This window comes from Megalobrama amblycephala, linkage group LG9 (genome assembly GCF_018812025.1).
Source record: "Megalobrama amblycephala isolate DHTTF-2021 linkage group LG9, ASM1881202v1, whole genome shotgun sequence".
In the NCBI taxonomy this organism is placed as follows: Eukaryota; Metazoa; Chordata; class Actinopteri; order Cypriniformes; family Xenocyprididae; genus Megalobrama; species Megalobrama amblycephala.
The window spans coordinates 9,363,707-9,387,712 of NC_063052.1; the positions used below are offsets into that span (position 1 = coordinate 9,363,707).

General features: G+C 36.1%; 1 protein-coding gene across 6 annotated transcripts in view; it reads left to right on the forward strand.

Moving 5' to 3' along the window:
• The window catches only part of si:ch211-250g4.3 (nesprin-1), a 53,586-nt gene extending 30,417 nt beyond the window's left edge, over window positions 1–23,169 (forward strand). For 2 of the 6 annotated variants that reach the window (XM_048201513.1, XM_048201518.1), the window contains one exon: window positions 1–23,169. This exon is cut by the window's left edge. In XM_048201513.1, coding sequence (XP_048057470.1) covers window positions 1–21,953 — 21,953 coding nt within the window. In that variant the 3' untranslated portion in view covers window positions 21,954–23,169. The other 4 variants (XM_048201517.1, XM_048201515.1, XM_048201516.1 and 1 more) reach the window with 4 other exon arrangements.
• The last annotated feature ends 837 nt before the right edge of the window (window positions 23,170–24,006 follow it).

Consider the following 24,006-nt stretch of genomic DNA (forward strand, 5'->3'; position numbering starts at 1 on the left):
ATGATGAAATAGTGTCCATGAGACAAACAGTGATAATGGAGAAGACTGAATTGGAGCAGAGAGAGAAATATATTACTGAGCAGCAGGAAAGACTGGATCAAAGTGTAAGAGAAATGAAGGAAGAAAGACGTGAAATGGATAAGATGAGGATTGAACTAGAAGCTCAGAGACAACAGATGGAAGAGGACATGAGGATAAATGCAAAGCAGGAAAGAGAACTTGCACAACTAAGAGATGAAATACAAAGAGAAAAACAAGACATTGGTGAAAACAGGCATATGACTAACAAATTAATGAAAGATCTGGAAATTATGAAAGCCAAGCTGGTGGAACAACAAGAAGAGATCCAAACTGAAGCAGAAAAACTGCAAGAGGAGAGAAAACTGGTTTACCAGACAAAATCTGAGGTGCAGAATGATGCTGAAAATCTGACGAACATCTTAGAAGAGATCAGAAGAGAGCGAGAAAAACTGGAAATAAGGGAAGCCCAACTTAAAGTAATGAAGGAGCAGTGTGACAATACCATGGAAGAAAATAAGAGGAAGAAGAGTGAACTGGAAAAGACTGTTGATGACCTAGCAGAGCAAAATCAAAAGATTGAGATTAAGAAAGATCTTCTGGAAAAAGAGAGAAAATGCATTGAAATAGAAAGAGAGGATTTACAGAGACAAGCTGATGACCTGAAGCTGCAAATGTCAAAACACAGAGAAAGGGAAGAAATGAATACAAGATCAATGGATGATGAGAAGAAGCTTCTTGAGCAGAAGGCTGACGAAATCCTGAGACAGAGAGATGAATTAGAGAAAGAAAAAGAGGACATGTTGAAGAAGTGGAAAGAACTGGAGGTTCTTCAGAAGGAAATAGAAAAACAAAGAGATGAAATAGAAGAAATCAAATGTGAGTTACAGACTGAAAAGACTAAAATGAATCAACAGAAACACAGACTAGAGGAGAGTTTAAGAGCCATGAATGAGGAGAGGAAAGATCTGGAGAACATGCGGAATGAATCTGAAATGCACAGACAACAAATAGAGGAAGATATGAGAGTAAAAGCAAAGATGGAGAGAGAAGAACTTGATCAGATAAAGGTTGAACTGGAAGGAGAGAAAACAAAAATAAATCATGAGCAGAAAAAAATGGATGATGACAGAAAGATGATTGAACAGGAAAGAAATGACCTGGAGAAGATGATGTCTGATATAATGACACAAAGAGAACAAATGAAAGAAAAGAGATCAGAAATTGATCTAGAAAAATGTGACATCGACAAGAGCAAAGAAATTTTACAGAAAGTAATGGATGAGGTGGAGGAACAGAGAAATGGTATTAATCTCCAGAAAGAAGAACTTAGCCTTGAAAGACAAAAGATCACAGATGAAAAAGATCTTCTGGCTCAAGTAAAGACTGAACTGCAAAATGAAAGTGAACGAATCAGATACATGGAGGAGGAAATAAAGAAGAAGAGAGAGACACTGAAGGAAATGGAAGCTTATCTACAAAAGGACAAAGAAGAAATTGAGAGTGTCATTGAAGAAACAAGGAGACAAAAAGAGGATCTGGGAAAAATGAGCAAAGATATAAATGAACAAAAACAAGAGCTGGGGAAATACAGAGACCTTCTAGAACAAGAAAGAGAAGAAATAAATCAGAGATGGACACAGTTACAACAGAGAATTGATGAATTTGATGCTCAAGTCAGAAAACAAAAGGAAGAGGATATAACAGAACAGAAGAAGATGCAAGAAGAAAGAAAAAGTCTAAAAGAGACCAAAGCCGAGATCCTGGAGCTGAAGATTAAAGTTGAGCAGGAACATCATGATATAAACCAAAAAACACAAGAGTTAAACACACTGCAAGAACAGATTATGAAAGAAAAAGAGCAACTACAAGAAAGCAGGAACAAGGTTTTGAGTGAAACAGCCACTCTTGAGATGAGAGCTGTTGAGATAAACAAACAACAACAAACACTGGAAGAGAATCTGAGAGAGATGAGACATGAGAGAAATGACCTTGATATGATGCAAAAGGAACTGTCTCAAAGACATCAAATGGAAGAGGAGGTGAAGATCAAAACTAGTGAATTAAATCAAGAAAATGAAAGAAACAAGAGCATGATAAATAAACTAAGAGAAGAGATGGACATGATGAAAGCTAAGCTAGCTGTACAGCAAGAATATATGCAAGTTGAAAAAGAAAAACTAAAAGAAGAGAGAAAAGAGTTTGAGCAGTCAAAGACTGAGATTGAGAGAGAGAAACAAGAACTCAATAAAAATAAAGACATTATGAATTCACTAAAAGAAGAATTTAACCTGGAAAAGAAGAGGATGAATGATGAGAAGAAAGAGATTGATGTGAACAACAAGAAGGTTCAATTACAGATACAGACAGACAAAGAGATGATTGCTAAAATGAAGGCCCAACTCCAAAATGAGAAAGATGAACTTGACCAAATCAGAGAAGAAATGAGAAGGAAGAGTGAAGAAATGGAGAAAGAATGGGCAGCAATGGAAGCAGAAAGACAAACTCTGCAACAAAACAGCAATGAAATCTTCAGACAAAGGGAAGATACTGAGAAGGAGAAAGATAAAATCTGGAAAAAGAAAGATGAACTGGATCAACTGTATTCAGAAATCCTGAAACAGAGAGTTGAAAATGAACAAATGATTATGACAGAGAAATCTCTGCTTGAAATGTTAAAAACTGAGTTAGATCATAAGCAGCAGAAGATGGAGAATGACATAAAAGTTACTGAACAGAAAAGAAAAGACCTGGAGAAGATTAATTCTGAAATGATGATGCAAAAAATACAAATGGAGAAAGATACAGAGGAAATCAAGGCAGAGAGAGTAGAACTGATCCAGAAAATACAAGAGATTGGTTTAGAAAAGGATGAAATTGAAAAGAACAAAGAAATAGTTAAAAAACTATTTAATGAGGTGGAGGAACAGAGAAATGATCTAAAACTCCAAAAAGAGGAAACTAAACTTGAGAGACAAAAGATCACTGATGAAAAAGATTTTCTGGCTCAAAGAAAGAATGAACTGCAAAATGAGAGTGAACGAATCAGATTCATGGAGAAGGAAATAAAGAAGGAGAGAGAAACACTGAAGGAAATAGAAGCTCATCTACAAAAGGACAAAGAAGAAATTGAGAGTGTCATTGAAGAAACAAAGAGACAAAAAGAAGATCTAGAAAACATGAACATGGATTTAAATGAACAAAAACAAGAGCTCAAGAACTGCAGAGACCTTCTAGAACAAGAAAGAGAAGAAATAAATCAGAGATGGACACAGTTACAACAGAGAATTGACGAATTTGATGCTCAAGTCAAAAAACAGAAGGAAGAGGATATAAGAGAACAGAAGAAGATGGAAGAAGAAAGAAAAAATCTCGAAGAAACCAAAGCTGAGATCCTGGAACTGAAGACTAAAGTTGAGCAGGAAAATCATGATATAAACCTAAAAACACAAGAGATAAACACACTGCAAGAACAGATTATGAAAGAAAGAGAGAAAGGCAAAGAAATTAAAGTAAAAGCAAAGATGGAGAGAGAAGAACTTGATCAGATAAAGAGTGAACTGGAGAGAGAAAAAACTGAAATGGATCATGAGCAGAAGAAAATGGATGATGACAGGAAGATGATTGAACAGGAAAGAAAAGACCTGGAGAAGATGAGGTCTGAAATAATGACACAAAGACTGCAGATGGAAGAAGACATGAGAGAGGCAATCCAACTAGAGAGATCAGCACTTGACCAGAAAACACAAGAGATTGATCTAGAAAAGGACAAAAATGAAAAGAACAAAGAAATAATTCAAAATTTAATGGATGAGGTGGAGGAACTGAGACATGATATTAAAATCCAGAAAGAAGAACTTGAACTTGAGAAACAAAAGATCACTGATGAAAAAGATCTTCTGGCCCAAAGAAAGACTGAACTGCAAAAAGAGAGTGAACGAATCCTATTCATGGAGGAGGAAATGAAGAAGGAGAGAGAAACACTGAAGGAAATGGAAGCTCATCTACAAAAGGACAAAGAAGAAATTAAGAGCGTCATTGATGAAACAAAGAGACGAAAAGAAGATCTGGAAAAGATGAGCACAGATATAAATGAACAAAAACAAGAGTTGAAGAACTGCAGAGACCTTCTAGAACAAGAAAGAGAAGAAATAAATCATAAATGGACACAATTACAACAGAGAATTGATGAATTTGATGCTCAAGTCACAAGACAAAAGGAAGAGGATATAACAGAACAGACGACGATGGAAGAAAGAAAAGGTCTAGAAGAGACCAAAGCTGAGATCCTGGAGTTAAAGACTAAAGAAGAAATGAGAGTAAAAGCAAAGATGGAGAGAGAAGAGCTTGATCAGATAAAGAGTGAAGTAGACAGAGAAATAACTGAAGTAGATCATGAGCAGAAGAACATGGATGATGACAGGAAGATGATTGAACAGGAAAGAAAAGACCTGGAGAAGATGAGGTCTGAAATAACGACACAAAGACAGCAAATGGAAGACATGAGAAAGGCAATCCAACTAGAAAGATCAGCACTTGACCAGAAAATAAAAGAAAATGATTTAGAAAAATGTGACATTGAGAAGAGCAAAGAAAATGTACAGAAATTAATGGATGAGGTGGAAGAACAGAGAAATGATATTAAAATCCAGAAAGAGGAACTTGAATGTGACAAACAAAAGATCACTGATGAAAAAGATATTCTGGCTCAAAGAAAGAATGAACTGCAAAATGAAAGTAAACGAATCAGACACATGGAGGAGGAAATGAAGAAAGAGAGAGAAACACTGAAGGAAATGGAAGCTCATCTACAAAAGGACAAAGAAGAAATTAAGAGTGTCATTGAAGAAACAAAGAGGCAAAAAGAGGATCTGGAAAAGATGAGCACAGACACAAATAAACAAAAACAAGAGTTGAATAAATACAGAGACCTTCTAGAACAAGAAAGAGAAGAAATAAATCAGAGATGGACACAGTTACAACAGAGAATTGATGAATTTGATGCTCAAGTCAGAAAACAGAAGGACGAGGATATAACAGAACAGAAGAAGATGCAAGAAGAAAGAAAAAGTCTAGAAGAGACCAAAGCTGAGATCTTGGAGCTAAAGACTAAAGCTGAGCAGGAACATCATGATATAAACCTAAAAACACAAGAGTTAAACACACTGCAAGAACAGATTATGAAAGAAAGAGAGAAAGAAGAAATGACAGTAAAAGCAAATATGGAGAGAGAAGAACTTGATCAGATAAAGAGTGAATTAAAGAGAGAGAAAACTGAAATAGATCATGAGCAGAAGAAAATGGATGATGACAGGAAGGTGATTAAACAGGAAAGAAAAGAACTGGAGAAGATGAGGTCTGAAATAATGACACAAAGACAGCAGATGGAAGAAGAAAGATCTGAACTTGACAACAAAACAAAAGAGACTGATTTAGAAAAATGTGACATTGAGAAGAGCAAAGAAATTGTAGAGAAATTGATGGATGAGGTGGAAAAACAAAGAAATGGTATTAAACTCCAGAAAGAGGAACTTGAACGTGACAGACAAAAGATCACTGATGAAAAGGATCTTCTGGCTCAAAGAAAGACTGAATTGCAAAATGAGAGTGAACGAATCAGACACATGGAAGAGGAAATAAAGAAGGAGAGAGAAAGACTGAAGGAAATGGAAGCTCATCTACAAAAGGACAAAGAAGAAATTAAGAGCGTCACTGAAGAAACAAGCAGACGAAAAGAGGATCTGGGAAAGATAAGCACAGATACAAATGAGCAAAAACAAGAGTTGAATAAATACAGAGACTTTCTAGAACAAGAAAGAGAAGAAATAAATCAGAGATGGACACAGTTACAACAGAGAATTGATGAATTTGATGCTCAAGTCAGAAAACAGAATGAAGAGGATACAACAGAACAGAAGAAGATGGAAGAAGAAAGAAAAAGTCTAGAAAAAAACAAAGCTGAGATCCTGGAGCTGAAGACTGAAGTTGAGCAGGAACATCATGATATAAACCTAAAAACACAACAGATAAACACACTGCATGAACAGATTATGAAAGAAAGAGAGAAAGGTGAAGAAATTAAAGTAAAAGCAAAGATGGAAAGAGAAGAACTTGATCAGATAAAGAGTGAACTGGAAAGAGAAAAAACTGAAATAGATCATAAGCAGAAGAACATGGATGATGACAGGAAGATGATCGAACAGGAAAGAAAAGACCTGGAGAAGATGAGGTCTGAAATAATGACACAAAGACAGCAGATGGAAGAAGACATGAGAGAGGCAATCCAACTAGAGAGATCAGCACTTGACCAGAAAACACAAGAGATTGATCTAGAAAAGGACAAAATTGAAAAGAACAAAGAAATAATTAAAAAATTAATGGATGAGGTGGAGGAACTGAGACATGATATTAAAATCCAGAAAGAAGAACTTGAACTTGAGAAACAAAAGATCACTGATGAAAAAGATCTTCTGGCTCAAAGAAAGACTGAATTGCAAAATGAGAGTGAACGAATCAGATACATGGAGGAGGAAATGAAGAAGGAGAAAGAAACTCTGAAGGAAACAGAAGCTCGTCTACAAAAGGACAAAGGAGAAATTGAGAGTGTCATTGATGAAACAAAGAGACGAAAAGAAGATCTGGAAAAGATGAGCACAGATAGAAATGAACAAAAACAAGAGTTGAAGAACTGCAGAGACCTTCTAGAACAAGAAAGAGAAGAAATAAATCATAAATGGACAAAATTACAACAGAGAATTGATGAATTTGATTCTCAAATCAGCAAAAAGAAGGAAGAGGATATAACAGAACAGAAGAAGATGGAAGAAGAAAGAAAAAGTCTCAAAGAAACCAAAGCTGAGATCCTGGAGCTGAAGACTAAAGTTGAGCAGGAACATCATGATATAAACCTAAAAACACAAGAGATAAACACACTGCATGAACAGATTATGAAAGAAAGAGAGAAAGGTGAAGAAATTAAAGTAAAAGCAAAGATGGAGAGAGAAGAACTTGATCAGATAAAGAGTGAACTGGAAAGAGAAAAAACTGAAATAGATCATGAGCAGAAGAAAATGGATGATGACAGGAAGATGATTGAACAGGAAAGAAAAGACCTGGAGAAGATGAGGTCTGAAATAATGACACAAAGACAGCAGATGGAAGAAGACATGAGAGAGGCAATCCAACTAGAGAGATCAGCACTTGACCAGAAAACACAAGAGATTGATCTAGAAAAGGACAAAATTGAAAAGAACAAAGAAATAATTCAAAAATCAATGGATGAGTTGGAGGAACTGAGACATGATATTAAAATCCAGAAAGAAGAACTTGAACTTGAGAAACAAAAGATCACTGATGAAAAAGATCTTCTGGCTCAAAGAAAGACTGAATTGCAAAATGAAAGTGAACGAATCCTATTCATGGAGGAGGAAATGAAAAAGGAGAAAGAAACACTGAAGGAAACAGAAGCTCGTCTACAAAAAGACAAAGAAGAAATTGAGAGTGTCATTGATGAAACAAAGAGACGAAAAGAAGATCTGGAAAAGATGAGCACAGATATAACTGAACAAAAACAAGAGTTGAAGTACTGCAGAGAGCTTCTAGAACAAGAAAGAGAAGAAATAAATCATAAATGGACACAATTACAACAGAGAATTGATGAATTTGATGCTCAAGTCACAAAACAGAAGGAAGAGGATACAACAGAACAGAAGAAGATGGAAGAAAGAAAAAGTCTAGAAGAAACCAAAGCTGAGATCCTGGAGTTAAAGACTAAAGAAGAAATGAGAGTAAAAGCAAAGATGGAGAGAGAAGAGTTTGATCAGATAAAGAGTGAAGTAGACAGAGAAATAACTGAAGTAGATCATGAGCAGAAGAACATGGATGATGACAGGAAGATGATTGAACAGGAAAGAAAAGACCTGGAGAAGATGAGGTCTGAAATAACGACACAAAGACAACAAATGGAAGAAGACATGAGAAAGGCAATCCAACTAGAGAGATCAGCACTTGACCAGAAAATAAAAGAAAATGATTTAGAAAAATGTGACATTGAGAAGAGCAAAGAAAATGTACAGAAATTAATGGATGAGGTGGAAGAACAGAGAAATGATATTAAAATCCAGAAAGAGGAACTTGAACGTGACAGACAAAAGATAACTGATGAAAAAGAACTTCTGGCTCAAAGAAAGAATGAATTGCAAAATGAAAGTAAACGAATCAGACACATGGAGGAGGAAATGAAGAAAGAGAGAGAAACACTAAAGGAAATGGAAGCTCATCTACAAAAGGACAAAGAAGAAATTAAGAGCGCCATTGATGACACAAAGAGGCAAAAAGAGGATCTGGAAAAGATGAGCACAGACACAAATAAACAAAAACAAGAGTTAAATAAATACAGAGACCTTCTAGAACAAGAAAGAGAAGAAATAAATCTGAGATGGACACAGTTACAACAGAGAATTGATGAATTTGATGCTCAAGTCAGAAAACAGAAGGACGAGGATATAAGAGAACAGAAGAAGATGCAAGAAGAAAGAAAAAGTCTAGAAGAGACCAAAGCTGAGATCTTGGAGTTAAAGACTAAAGCTGAGCAGGAACATCATGACATAAACCTAAAAACACAAGAGTTAAACACACTGCAAGAACAGATTATGAAAGTAAGAGAGAAAGAAGAAATGACAGTAAAAGCAAAGATGGAGAGAGAAGAACTTGATCAGATAAAGAGTGAATTGAAGAGAGAGAAAACTGAAATAGATCATGAGCAGAAGAAAATGGGTGATGACAGGAAGATGATTGAACAGGAAAGAAAAGACCTGGAGAAGATGAGGTCTGAAATAATGACACAAAGACAGCAGATGGAAGAAGAGAGATCAGAACTTGACAACAAAACAAAAGAGACAGATTTAGACAAATGTGACATTGAGAAGAGCAAAGAAATTGTACAGAAATTAATGGATGAGGTGGAAGAACAAAGAAATGGTATTAAACTCCAGAAAGAGGAACTTGAATATGACAGACAAAAGATAACTGATGAAAAAGATCTTCTGGCCCAAAGAAAGACTGAACTGCAAAATGAGAGTGAACGAATCAGATACATGGAGGAGGAAATGAAGAAGGAGAAAGAAACTCTGAAGGAAATGGAAGCTCATCTACAAAAGGACAAAGAAGAAATTGTGAGTGCCATTGAAGAAACAAAGAGACGAAAGGAAGATCTGAAAAAGATGAACACGGATTTAAATGAACAAAAACAAGAGCTGAAGAACTGCAGAGACCTTCTAGAACAAGAAAAAGAAGAAATAAATCATAAATGGACACAATTACAACAGCGAATTGATGAATTTGATGCTCAAGTCACAAGACAAAAGGAAGAGGATATAACAGAACAGATGACGATGGAAGAAGAAAGAAAAAGTCTCAAAGAAACCAAAGCTGAGATCCTGGAGCTAAAGACTAAAGTTGAGCAGGAACATCATGATATAAACCTAAAAACACAAGAGTTAAACACACTGCATGAACAGATTATGAAAGAAAGAGAGAAAGGCAAAGAAATTAAAGTAAAAGCAAAGATGGAGAGAGAAGAACTTGATCAGATAAAGAGTGAACTGGAAAGAGAAAAAACTGAAATAGATCATGAGCAGAAGAAAATGGATGATGAAAGGAAGATGATTGAACAGGAAAGAAAAGACCTGGAGAAGATGAGGTCTGAAATAATGACACAAAGACTGCAGATGGAAGAAGACATGAGAGAGGCAATCCAACTAGAGAGATCAGTACTTGACCAGAAAACACAAGAGATTGATCTAGAAAAGGACAAAATTGAAAAGAACAAAGAAATAATTAAAAAATTAATGGATGAGTTGGAGGAACTGAGACATGATATTAAAATCCAGAAAGAAGAACTCGAACTTGAGAAACAAAAGATCACTGATGAAAAAGATCTTCTGGCTCAAAGAAAGACTGAATTGCAAAATGAGAGTGAACGAATCAGATACATGGAGGAGGAAATGAAGAAGGAGAAAGAAACTCTGAAGGAAACAGAAGCTCGTCTACAAAAGGACAAAGGAGAAATTGAGAGTGTCATTGAAGAAACAAAGAGACGAAAAGAAGATCTGGAAAAGATGAGCACAGATATAAATGAACAAAAACAAGAGTTGAAGAACTGCAGAGACCTTCTAGAACAAGAAAGAGAAGAAATAAATCATAAATGGACAAAATTACAACAGAGAATTGATGAATTAGATTCTCAAATCAGCAAAAAGAAGGAAGAGGATATAACAGAACAGAAGAAGATGGAAGAAGAAAGAAAAAGTCTAGAAGAGACCAAAGCTGAGATCCTGGAGCTGAAGACTAAAGTTGAGCAGGAACATCATGATATAAACCTAAAAACACAAGAGTTAAACACACTGCATGAACAGATTATGAAAGAAAGAGAGAAAGGTGAAGAAATTAAAGTAAAAGCAAAGATGGAGAGAGAAGAACTTGATCAGATAAAGAGTGAACTGGAAAGAGAAAACACTGAAATAGATCATGAGCAGAAGAAAATGGGTGATGACAGGAAGATGATTGAACAGGAAAGAAAAGACCTGGAGAAGATGAGGTCTGAAACAACGACACAAAGACAGCAAATGGAAGAAGACATGAGAAAGGCAATCCAACTAGAGAGATCAGCACTTGACCAGAAAATAAAAGAAACTGATTTAGAAAAATGTGACATTGAGAAGAGCAAAGAAAATGTACAGAAATTGATGGATGAGGTGGAAAAACAAAGAAATGGTATTAAACTCCAGAAAGAGGAACTTGAATGTGACAGACAAAAGATAACTGATGAAAAAGATCTTCTGGCTCAAAGAAAGAATGAACTGCAAAATGAGAGTGAACGAATCAGATTCATGGAGGAGGAAATAAAGAAGGAGAGAGAAACACTGAAGGAAATGGAAGCTCATCTACAAAAGGACAAAGAAGAAATTAAGAGCGTCATTGAAGAAACAAAGAGGCAAAAAGAGGATCTGGTAAAGATGAGCACAGATACAAATGAGCAAAAACAAGAGTTGAATAAATACAGAGACTTTCTAGAACAAGAAAGAGAAGAAATAAATCAGAGATGGACACAGTTACAACAGAGAATTGATGAATTTGATGCTCAAGTCAGAAAACAGAATGAAGAGGATATAACAGAACAGAAGAAGATGGAAGAAGAAAGAAAAAGTCTAGAAAAAAACAAAGCTGAGATCCTGGAGCTGAAGACTAAAGTTGAGCAGGAACATCATGATATAAATCTAAAAACACAAGAGTTAAACACACTGCAAGAACAGATTATGAAAGAAAGAGAGAAAGGTGAAGAAATTAAAGTAAAAGCAAAGATGGAGAGAGAAGAACTTGATCAGATAAAGAGTGAACTGGAAAGAGAAAAAACTGAAATAGATCATAAGCAGAAGAACATGGATGATGACAGGAAGATGATCGAACAGGAAAGAAAAGACCTGGAGAAGATGAGGTCTGAAATAATGACACAAAGACAGCAGATGGAAGAAGACATGAGAGAGGCAATCCAACTAGAGAGATCAGCATTTGACCAGAAAACACAAGAGATTGATCTAGAAAAGGACAAAATTGAAAAGAACAAAGAAATAATTAAAAAATTAATGGATGAGGTGGAGGAGCTGAGACATGACATTAAAATCCAGAAAGAAGAACTTGAACTTGAGAAACAAAAGATCACTGATGAAAAAGATCTTCTGGCCCAAAGAAAGAATGAACTGCAAAATGAGAGTGAACGAATCCTATTCATGGAGGAGGAAATGAAGAAGGAGAAAGAAACTCTGAAGGAAATAGAAGCTCATCTACAAAAAGACAAAGAAGAAATTGTGAGTGCCACTGAAGAAACAAAGAGACGAAAAGAAGATCTGAAAAAGATGAACACAGATTTAAATGAACAAAAACAAGAGCTGAAGAACTGCAGAGACCTTCTAGAACAAGAAAAAGAAGAAATAAATCATAAATGGACACAATTACAACAGAGAATTGATGAATTTGATTCTCAAATCAGCAAAAAAAAGGAAGAGGATATAACAGAACAGAAGAAGATGGAAGAAGAAAGAAAAAGTCTCAAAGAAACCAAAGCTGAGATCCTGGAGCTGAAGACTAAAGTTGAGCAGGAACATCATGATATAAACCTAAAAACACAAGAGTTAAACACACTGCATGAACAGATTATGAAAGAAAGAGAGAAAGGCAAAGAAATTAAAGTAAAAGCAAAGATGGAGAGAGAAGAACTTGATCAGATAAAGAGTGAACTGGAAAGAGAAAAAACTGAAATAGATCATGAGCAGAAGAAAATGGATGATGACAGGAAGATGATTGAACAGGAAAGAAAAGACCTGGAGAAGATGAGGTCTGAAATAATGACACAAAGACAACAAATGGAAGAAGACATGAGAGAGGCAATCCAACTAGAGAGATCAGCACTTGACCAGAAAACACAAGAGATTGATCTAGAAAAGGACAAAATTGAAAAGAACAAAGAAATAATTCAAAAATCAATGGATGAGTTGGAGGAACTGAGACATGATATTAAAATCCAGAAAGAAGAACTTGAACTTGAGAAACAAAAGATCACTGATGAAAAAGATCTTCTGGCTCAAAGAAAGACTGAATTGCAAAATGAAAGTGAACGAATCCTATTCATGGAGGAGGAAATGAAGAAGGAGAGAGAAACACTGAAGGAAACAGAAGCTCATCTACAAAAGGACAAAGAAGAAATTGAGAGTGTCATTGATGAAACAAGCAGACGAAAAGAAGATCTGGAAAAGATGAGCACAGATATAAATGAACAAAAACAAGAGTTGAAGAACTGCAGAGACCTTCTAGAACAAGAAAGAGAGGAAATAAATCATAAATGGACACAATTACAACAGAGAATTGATGAATTTGATGCTCAAGTCACAAAACAGAAGGAAGAGGATATAACAGAACAGAAGAAGATAGAAGAAAGAAAAGGTCTAGAAGAGACCAAAGCTGAGATCCTGGAGTTAAAGACTAAAGAAGAAATGAGAGTAAAAGCAAAGATGGAGAGAGAAGAGCTTGATCAGATAAAGAGTGAAGTAGACAGAGAAATAACTGAAGTAGATCATGAGCAAAAGAACATGGATGATGACAGGAAGATGATTGAACAGGAAAGAAAAGACCTGGAGAAGATGAGGTCTGAAATAACGACACAAAGACAGCAAATGGAAGAAGACATGAGAAAGGCAATCCAACTAGAAAGATCAGCACTTGACCAGAAAATAAAAGAAAATGATTTAGAAAAATGTGACATTGAGAAGAGCAAAGAAAATGTACAGAAATTAATGGATGAGGTGGAAGAACAGAGAAATGATATTAAAATCCAGAAAGAGGAACTTGAACGTGACAGACAAAAGATCACTGATGAAAAAGATCTTCTGGCTCAAAGAAAGAATGAATTGCAAAATGAAAGTAAACGAATCAGACACATGGAGGAGGAAATGAAGAAAGAGAGAGAAACACTGAAGGAAATGAAAGCTCATCTACAAAAGGACAAAGAAGAAATTAAGAGCGCCATTGATGACACAAAGAGGCAAAAAGAGGATCTGGAAAAGATGAGCACAGACACAAATAAACAAAAACAAGAGTTGAATAAATACAGAGACCTTCTAGAACAAGAAAGAGAAGAAATAAATCAGAGATGGACACAGTTACAACAGAGAATTGATGAATTTGATGCTCAAGTCAGAAAACAGAAGGACGAGGATATAACAAAACAGAAGAAGATGCAAGAAGAAAGAAAAAGTCTAGAAGAGACCAAAGCTGAGATCTTGGAGTTAAAGACTAAAGCTGAGCAGGAACATCATGACATAAACCTAAAAACACAAGAGTTAAACACACTGCAAGAACAGATTATGAAAGAAAGAGAGAAAGAAGAAATGACAGTAAAAGCAAAGATGGAGAGAGAAGAACTTGATCAGATAAAGAGTGAATTGAAGAGAGAGAAAACTGAAATAGATCATGAGCAGAAGAAAATGGATGATGACAGGAAGATGATTGAACAGGAAAGAAAAGACCTGGAGAAGATGAGGTCTGAAATAATGACACAAAGACAGCAGATGGAAGAAGAGAGATCAGAACTTGACAACAAAACAAAAGAGACTGATTTAGAAAAATGTGACATTGAGAAGAGCAAAGAAATTGTACAGAAATTAATGGATGAGGTGGAAGAACAAAGAAATGGTATTAAACTCCAGAAAGAGGAACTTGAACATGACAGACAAAAGATAACTGATGAAAAAGATCTTCTGGCTCAAAGAAAAAATGAACTGCAAAATGAGAGTGAACGAATCAGATACATGGAGGAGGAAATAAAGACGGAGAGAGAAACACTGAAGGAAATGGAAGCTTATCTACAAAAGGACAAAGAAGAAATTGAGAGTGTCATTGAAGAAACAAGCAGACGAAAGGAAGATCTGGAAAAGATGAACATGGATTTAAATGAACAAAAACAAGAGCTGAAGAACTGCAGAGACCTTCTAGAACAAGAAAGAGAAGAAATAAATCATAAATGGACACAATTACAACAGAAAATTGATGAGTATGAGCAGTCAAAGACTGAGTCCATGAGGAACATTCTGGAGGACACCAGAAAGGAAAGTGAAAAAACAGAAATGGAAGAAAAACTTAAACAGGCCAACAAGGAATATGAAAGTATCATAGAAGAAACAAACAGGAGAAGGAATGAGCTAGAGAAAATCATGTTTGATATATCACATGAAAATCAAGAGATTGAGACCAAGAAAGATCTTTTGGAAAAAGAGAGAAATAGCATCAAAAAGGAAAGAGAAGAGTTACAGAGACGAGCTGATGATCTGGAGATGCACATGACAAAACACAGAGAAAAAGAAGAGATGAGTAAAATATCAATGGCTGACAAGAAAAAGCTTCTTGAGCAGAAGGCTGACGAAATCCTAAGACAGAGAGATGAACTGGATAAAGAAAAAGAGGACATGATGAAGAAGTGGAATGAGCTGGACGTTCTTCAGAAGGAAATACAGAAACAAAGAGATGAAATGGAAGAAATCAAATGTGAGTTACAAACTGAAAAGACTGAAATGAATCAACAGGAACACAGACTAGAGGAGAGTTTAAGAGCTATGAATGAGGAGAGGAAAGATCTGGAGAACATGAGAAATGAATCCAAAACACACAGACAACAAATGGAGGAGATGAGAGTAGAAGCAAAGATGGAGAGAGAGGAACTTGATCAACTGATGGCCAAGGTATTGATGGAGCAAAAAGAAATTGAAAGGAACAAGGACATGATAGAGCGACTAAAGAAGGAAATTGAGCAAACAGAAGCCAAACTGAATGCTCAAGAGCAGGAAATCAAAATGGAAATGCAAAAAGTGCAAGATGAGAGAAAAGATCTGGAGCAGTCCAAGGCTGAAATCAAGAGACAGGCTGATGAAATAAAGACCATGAAAGTGCAGACCCACCAACTAGAAAAAGAAGAACAGAAGAGAGAAGAAATAGTCTCTCAAGCAAAACAGATACAAACAGATGAAGTCAACAGACTCTTGTCTGAGATTCAAAGGGAAAGGGAGGAACTTGAAAGAAACAAAAAAATCTTTGAACATCAGAGAGAGGCACTGGAAGAGATGAAGAGTAAAGAACCAACACAGATGCCGGAAGTCATTTTGATTAGTTCTGCAACACAAACATCTGATCTAGATGACATAAATGTAGGTGACATTTCAGCCCCTCAAGAAGAGATTGAGGAACACACAGACATTCATAAGGAATATACAACTTTCATAACAGAAGGGAAGGAAGATGATCTAGAGAGAATGGAGGAGGACATGGAGCTCAAAATGAGAGGTGAAGAAACCGAAATGGAGACAAGCCAAGAGGACATTACACTGACAGGAGAATATAAATATGTACCAGATCCATCCATGGTAGTAAAGTTGGAGTTCGATAAAGATGAAACCGATGGCCTTACTGAGATGCTGAAGACTGAGAGAAGAGAACTAGAGAATACAAGACTTATTTTACAGAGAGACCAGAATGAGATAAAGAAAATAAGACAAGACATTGACAAAGAGAAGAACGATCTAGAGAAATATAGAGCCACTCTTGAGAAACAATATGAAGAGATAGAGATATGCAGACAGAATATGGAAAATGAAAGATCTGAGTTAGAAATTACTCTAGAAAAAATAGAGATGGACATGAAAAATATTGTAATGGAGAGCAAGAGCAAACAGGAGAGAATAGAAAACATGGAAGTTCAACTTCAAGAAAAGAAGAGAGAAATGGAAACCATCACAGATGAGATCAAACGGAGACAAGAGGAGTTGGACTTCATCAATACAGAGATAAAAAGAAAAAGACGTGACATGGAGGACACCAAAGGAATGGAGGAACATGAGTTCACTGACATTCTTCCAGAAAGAGAGGAGACTATAAAAAGACACATGGAGGAAATACGGAACCAAAAAGAGGCACTACAAAAGGAGAGGGATGAAGTTGAAAAAATACATGGTGGGCTGCAGAGAGAGCAAATGGAAATTAAGATGTGTCAGGCAATGCTGAACTCAGAAAGAAATGACCTAAATAGATTGAGAGTCGATCTGGAGACACAAAAAGAGGAGGTTGAGCTTATGCAACAAAACATAAAGACTGAAAAAGATGAGCTGGAATCAAGGTTAAGGAAAGCAGAGGACACCGAGAGCCTTTTGGAGGACATTCTTAAAGAAAAGGAAAGGGTAGAAAAAATAGCAGCCCAACTTTCCAAAGAACAAGAAGAGTTCAAAATTATTATGAATGAGACAAATAAATGGATGGAGGAGATTAAACGGATTGAGGAGGAAATTAAAACAAAGCAAGTTGAAATTAAGCACATTGAAGAACTGAAACAAAAAGAGCTAGATGAACAGAAGACCATGAAAGAGAGTGAAAATCAAGAGCTTCAGCAGAGGAGAGCGGAACTTGAAAAAATGAAGATTGAAATTGACATTGAAAGAGGAGAAATTCAGAAAATACGAAAAGACTGTGAGAGAGAAAAACAAGAACGGGAGCAAATGCAAACAGACTTGCAGAAAGAAACACCACAGAAAACAGATGCAGAAGTGCAATATGATGAAATCCACAATGTTATGGGCTCATTGAAAGAAGAGAAAGAAGAAATAGAAAGGATGAAAGCTGACCTCCAGAACAAGCATAGAGAAATTGAAACCACGAGGGACACTATAAAAAGAGAGAAGAGTGAGCTTGAGCACAAGAAAGCTGAAATGCTACAAATGACTGCAGAAATAAGGGACACGGACAGTGACAAGAACTTACAAGATGAAATGATAAAGGTTGAAGCAATCCTCAAAGAAACCAAGAGACAGAAAAATGACCTGGAACAGATGAATGAGAATTTGATCAGGGAAAAAACAGAGATGGAAAGCAATTGTCAGATACTAGAAAGAGAAAAAATAGAACTGGAGACAAGATTACAGGATTTGGTGAATGAATTAAATATTACGTTTAAGGAATTAGAAGCTCTTCAAAAGTTCCAGATGGAGGAGAGAGAGAAGAAAACTCTGGAGAAAGTGACTATGGAGAAAAGTGAGCTAGAACAGCAGAGGTTTAAAATATACAAACAAGAACAACAACTGGAATACACTGGGGAAGCTTCAGAAAGGAAGTGGGATGAGACACAGGTAGCCAATGAAAGGACCAGACATGATGAAGAGGACAGGCAAATCTTGAAAATTGAGAGAGAAGAGATCACACATCTGAAAAATCAAATACTGAAAGAGAAAGAAGATGTTGAAACCACCAAAGAGAGAATTAACAGAGAGATGGAACATATCGAAAAGATGCAAACCCAGTTAGATGACCAAAAACAAGAAATAGAGCTTGAAAAACAAAAATTACAAGACACAAGAACCGAGATTCAAGACAAGACAAATGCTCTAGAGAAAGTTATGCAGGACATACAAAAAGATAGGGAAAATCTAAATGCTTTAGTAATTAAACAACAAAAAGACAGAGAAGAGATGGATATATTAGCAGAAGAAAACAAAAGAAAAGAGGAGCGTGCAGAAGCGGAGATTCAAAGACAGCTAGAGGACATAGAAAATGCCAAGGTTGTGTTGGCAAAAGAGAGGGAACAAATTGATAGGATGAATGCAGAAATACAAACTAGAAGCAAAGAACTAGAGAAAATAATCAGAAAACAGCAAGAGGAGTTTGAAATCAAAGAGAATGACATGCAAACCGAAAGAAAGGCCTTGGAGAAGATGAATGTTGAGCTAGAAAGGAAAACCACCGAAATAGAAAACAAGAGGGAGAAAGTAACTCTCTGGGAAGCAGATATACAGAAACAGAAAAATGAGGCAGAAGAGCTAAAGAACATCTTAGAAAGAGAGAAAAGTGAACTTGACAGAGAGAAAGCTAAAGTACAACAAGAAAAACGAGAGACGAAAACCACCAAGAGTGAGATGGAGGACCTGAAGCAACTGAGAAATGAAATTGAGGAAGAGAAGAAAGACATGATGGACAGATTGTCAATGGAAAAATATGAAATAGATCAACTAAAAACTGAGCTGCAGTTGGAGAAAGAGAGCATTGAAGAAGACAAGAAGATGTTGAAGCAATTGATGAATGAAATGGAAAATAAAAGATCTCAACTGGACAGTGACTTAGAGAAGATGAACATGGACAAACTAAATATTCAAAAAGAAAAAGACTCCCTGGAGGAGATCAAGTCTGATTTACAAAGAAAGGCTGGAAAACTTAATGAGGAAATGAGAAAAACAGAGCAAACCACCTCTGAAATCATTAAAGACAAAGAGGACACTCAAGAGAGTCTGGACGACATGAAAAGAAAGGAAGAAGAGCTCAGTACTGCCCGTGCTGAAATTGAAAGACAGGCAAAGCTTCTGGAATCTGAATTATTGCTTCTTCAGACTCAAAAAGAGAACATGGAGAAGAGCAAAGAAGTGAATGACATGCAAAGAGAAGATCTTGAAAAACAAAGAGAAAAGAATGACTTGACAATGCAAGAACTGCACAAAGAGAAGCTGGCCTTGGAGCAGATGATTACTGACATAACACAGCAGAGAGACACATTGGCAAACACACAGAATGAAATAAGACTTAAAGAAGATGCACTGAAAAACAAAGAAAGAGAACTTGACACACAAAGAAAAGATATGGATAATCTAAGAAACATTGTGATGGCTGAGAAAAAGCAGCTGGAAATGGATCAGCAGGAGGTTGATGACTTGATTGCTGAAAACAGAAAAATTAGAAATGATCTAGAGAGCATGAAAACTCATCTGGAACAAGAGAGACAGCAACTGCAAGAAAATATAAAAACATATGAAGACCAGAAGAATGTTCTTGATAAAATCAAAGTTGATGCAGTGCAACAGACCGATGAGCTTGAGAAAATCGCAACAGATACAAAGAGGGAAAAGGAACATCTTGGAAAGGAAAGAGAAGAGATTGATGCTTTAAAGAAGGAAATGCTCATCCTCAATGAAAATATACAGACAGAACGAGATGAGTTTAAAAAGCTTAATAATGATATTCAAAAGGACAGAGCAGAGATTGAAAACAGCAAAAAGAGCATTGATAGTGAAAAACGTCATATTGAAATGGAGAGAACTGTTTTAAACAGACTGAAGGAAGAGATTGAAGTCAGCAAACAAAGAGTACAACATGAGAGAACTTTGCTGCAACTAGATAAAGACATGATACAGAAAGAAAAAGAGGACATGGAACGCATTATAGAAGAAAAAATGAGAACAATAGAGGAACTGCATAATCTCAAAAAGCATATAAACAGAAAATTATCCGAACTGGAGACATTAAACTTGGAGATTCAAGTAAAGAGAAAGGAAGCAGAAATGCATTACTTACCAGGAGAGATGAAAACAGAAGAGGACTCAAAGAGGGATGCTGATGTCCTAAGAGAGGAAGAACCACTAAAAAAACAAAAAGCAGATGAAACCCAGATATATCAAGTGAAAACCATCTCAATAGATGCTGAAACCCAAACGTCTTTGGATGACATTAAGAAAACAGATGATAGCGGACAAAAGGAATTAAAAGAAGAAACAGCTGCAACAAAGACAAAACGCCCAACTGTGACAAAGTTAGAGGACACGCACACATCTGAGGTGCAAGAAATAAAGGAATCTTTAAGTAAAGAAATGGAAGATTTAGAAAGAATGAAGACAATGATGAAAAAGGAAAAAGATGAACTGGAACAGGCTAAAACTGACATTCAAAGGAGGACGGACGACTTTGAGAGAAATATGAAGGAAGCCATGAAGGAGAGGTCAAGAAATGAAGAAAAACTACTACAACTTACACAAGACAAGGAATATTTATCAAAAGCGCTTGATGAGAAAAATAAGGAAATAGAGAGTATCATGGAAATGTTCATGGGAAAGATGGGACAACTGGAAAAGACTATAGCTGCAATGGAAAAACAGAAGGAAGAGGTTGAATATGAGTTGCTTCGACAAAAGCAAAATGAACAAGAGAGACTAAACATCCAGAGAGAAACAGATGATACTTCCAGAAGGTTTAGAAGAGACAGGCATGCTGAAAAAATCACATTTAAATCAGCATTGGAACAAGTACAAGACACTAAAGAAGAAAAAAAGACAGACAGAGACAGCAGTCAGGAACTGATTGACACTGATAGGGTCAAAACAGATGGAAAAACAGAGGCACAAACATCTAAAACTGAGGGAGAAGTTGTCCAGCTAATGGATGACACGATCCTAGACCAAGACGAGCTAAACAACATGCGAGTTGAATTACAGAGGCAACGTGATGAAATGGAGAATAAAATGAAGATCACACAAACTGGCCTTCTTGAGCTGGAGAAGGCAAAGGAAGACCTACATAAAGTAAGGAATGAATGTAGAACTGCTGAAGAAGAACAGTCAGTGATCATGGAGAGTCTTGAGCGGAGGAGGAACAGTTTGGAGAAGGTTCAAGCCGAGATCTTGAGACTTACATTGGAAATTGAGCATCTCACACAAAGCTGTGAACACAAAAGAAGAGAACTGCAACATATAGAGACTGACATACAAAGACAGATGAAGAGGACTGTGAGGACTCAACAGGAAACTGTTATTCAGAGCCAACTAGAAGACCAAGAAGTGGTAGAGACTTCGGAATACATTCAAGAACATACAGAAGACATTAAGCAGAGGAGAACCCAAGAGACACAAACTGAAGACCAAGAAAGAGATGCTCTACCACAGTATGAAGAGATAGATACAATGAAAAGGAGAATACAGGAAATGAAAAGTGAACTAGAGAATAGATTACAAGACATTCAGAGAAAAGAACTGGAAAGACTAGGCATGCAAAGAGAAAAAATCGAGTTGGAGCTACGGAAAGCTGAGATCGAAAGATACAATGAAGCCCTCCGGCGTGAGAGAGAAACCGACAAACTCAAGCTCGTGGAAAAGGAGAAGGAAGTACTTCTGTTAAGGGAATGTATGCTGATTGAGATCAATCGATTGAAAAGCAAAGAGACAGAAACAAGCACACAGCACCTGGAGATGATGGAGCGCCTCGTCAGTGATGCAGCGTTAAGAATGGACAGATTTAGACGAGTTACGGACAGAGCGGTGCAAACGCTGATGTTGGAAGGAGATGAAGAGCAGTTTGGAAGAACTCAGAGAGTGACGACAGAACAGGGGGAAAGTGTCAGTGGAATGGTGGACATTTCTCTAAATGTCCTGAGTGAGGACAGGGAGGAAAGGGCGACAGGAGAATCCCAGAGAGGGAGCGTGGCTGGGCCTTCTTCACGGAGATTGAGGCTACTGCACTGGATCAGACGGTGCTGCTGTTGCTGCTGTCCCAGAAATGATAGAAACACTGCGGAAGACACAGAGGACTTTTAATAAACACAGGTCTTGTTCATTTAGAAGTCAATTTTCACATGGAATTTGACAGAAACTGAGAAGTACAATCTATTTTTATCTGTGTTCTATGAAAAAAAAAAGCATAACATTTCAGTAAAGTCTACAATAACCCTAAAAAAAAAAAAAAAATACTAGAAAGCATAATAAATATTTAGTAATATAATTACAGCTTATTTGCATAGTACCAAATGTTTAATGTTAATCACAGTTCATATGTTCTAAAAAAAATCAGAGCTTTGCATTTTCAAAACACAACACAGATGTTTGCACAAACCAAAATTAATATCATGAATACATACAGTACATCTATACAATTAACTCCTTAAAGGAATCAAATAACTAATTAGCATAATGTATGCAATACATGTGTGTGTACTGTTTTCCTTAATGCATCTGAGAAACACTCTGGGATCTGGATCAACTGATGCCGAAATGATCTATTTTGATTTCTCATAGCAAATTATTATAATTATCTTGTTGGTTTTTTTCTTGTTGTTTTTTTATTATACTCCCTCCTGAATCTTTCCAGAAGGAACTGAACTGTTGGGCTCTCTTAATTGACAACTCTGGAAATTTCTGCACAACTATCTGTGATAAACAAAGCTCACCTCTAATGTTCAAAGGTAATATGCACATTCCTGAGGGCTGAGAAGAGCACTGATGAATGTGAGAGAACGAATATCTTGATTTTACGACTGCACCAGCATGAGTGCTCAAGGTCTTCTTTGTTGCGTTCACATTCTTGTAGCTCTGAGTGATGGGAGTGTTGCAGATGTGCCCTGTATAACATGGATACACAGAAGCTGCTGTGAGTGATGAATTTCACATGGATCCACAGTATGCCAAAGAACCGCCAGCAAACTACACTGGCAAGATAATTACAGAGGCCATTTAATTACAACTGGACAAAAAGAGAGCTTTGTGAATTTTTAAACTCAAATTAACAATGAGGCAATGTCTTTTTAGATGATAAAACCATCAGGTGTCCATTAAGAGGATCAAACACTTTCTAAAAGTTATTTCTAAAACAATTCTATTGCAATTTAATAACTATATCCCAGAGTCACATACACATACACAGATATATTTACAATATATTATTTTCAATGTGTTGGCTAGGATTTGTCTCACACACAAACAGTATATTATTTGCAATGTATTGCTTTGGACTGAAATAAATGCAAATCTGAATTTACCAGTTTTCTTGTTTTTGTTTTGTTTTTCTTCAATATTGTGCTTTATACTTGTACTTTATAATGAAAATTACCCCAAGATTTACCCTCAAGCCATCCCTGATGTATATGAGTTTCTTCTTTCTGAAGAACACAATCAGACTTTTATTAATAAATATCCTGATGCATCCAAGCTTTATAATGGCAGTGAACGGGGCCAACGAGTTTGAAGCTCAAGAAAATGCATCTATCCATCATAAACCTACTCCACATGGCTCTAGGAGTAAATAAAAGCACTTTGAAAAGTTTGTATAAGAAAAATATCCATATTTAACAACTATATATATATATATATATATATATATATATATATATATATATATATATATATATATATATATATATATTTCATTAAATATATCCATATTTAAATAATTATCTAGCTTCTGCCAAACCACCTTCCTTATACAACTTACGAAGAAAGTGTAACACCTCTAGCAGTTCAAAACGCTTATGCGATGTCCTACGCCTTACAGATTCAATTTACGAAAAAAGTTGAATAAGCTATTTTCGTACGTTGAATACAGAAGGCAGTCTAGCGGAAGATATTTTACTTTATAACTTGTTAAATATGGATTTTTTTTTTTACACAAACGCTTCAGAAAGCTTTTATTTACCTCCCGGAGCTATGTGGAGTATGTTTATATTGGATGGATGCGCTTTCTTGAACTTCATACTCGTTCCCAATGTTCACTGCCATTATAAAGCTTGGACAAGTCAGGATATTTATTAATATAATTTTGATTGTGTTCAACAGAATTAAGAAATTCTTTTCCACCTAGGATGGTTTGAGGGTGAGT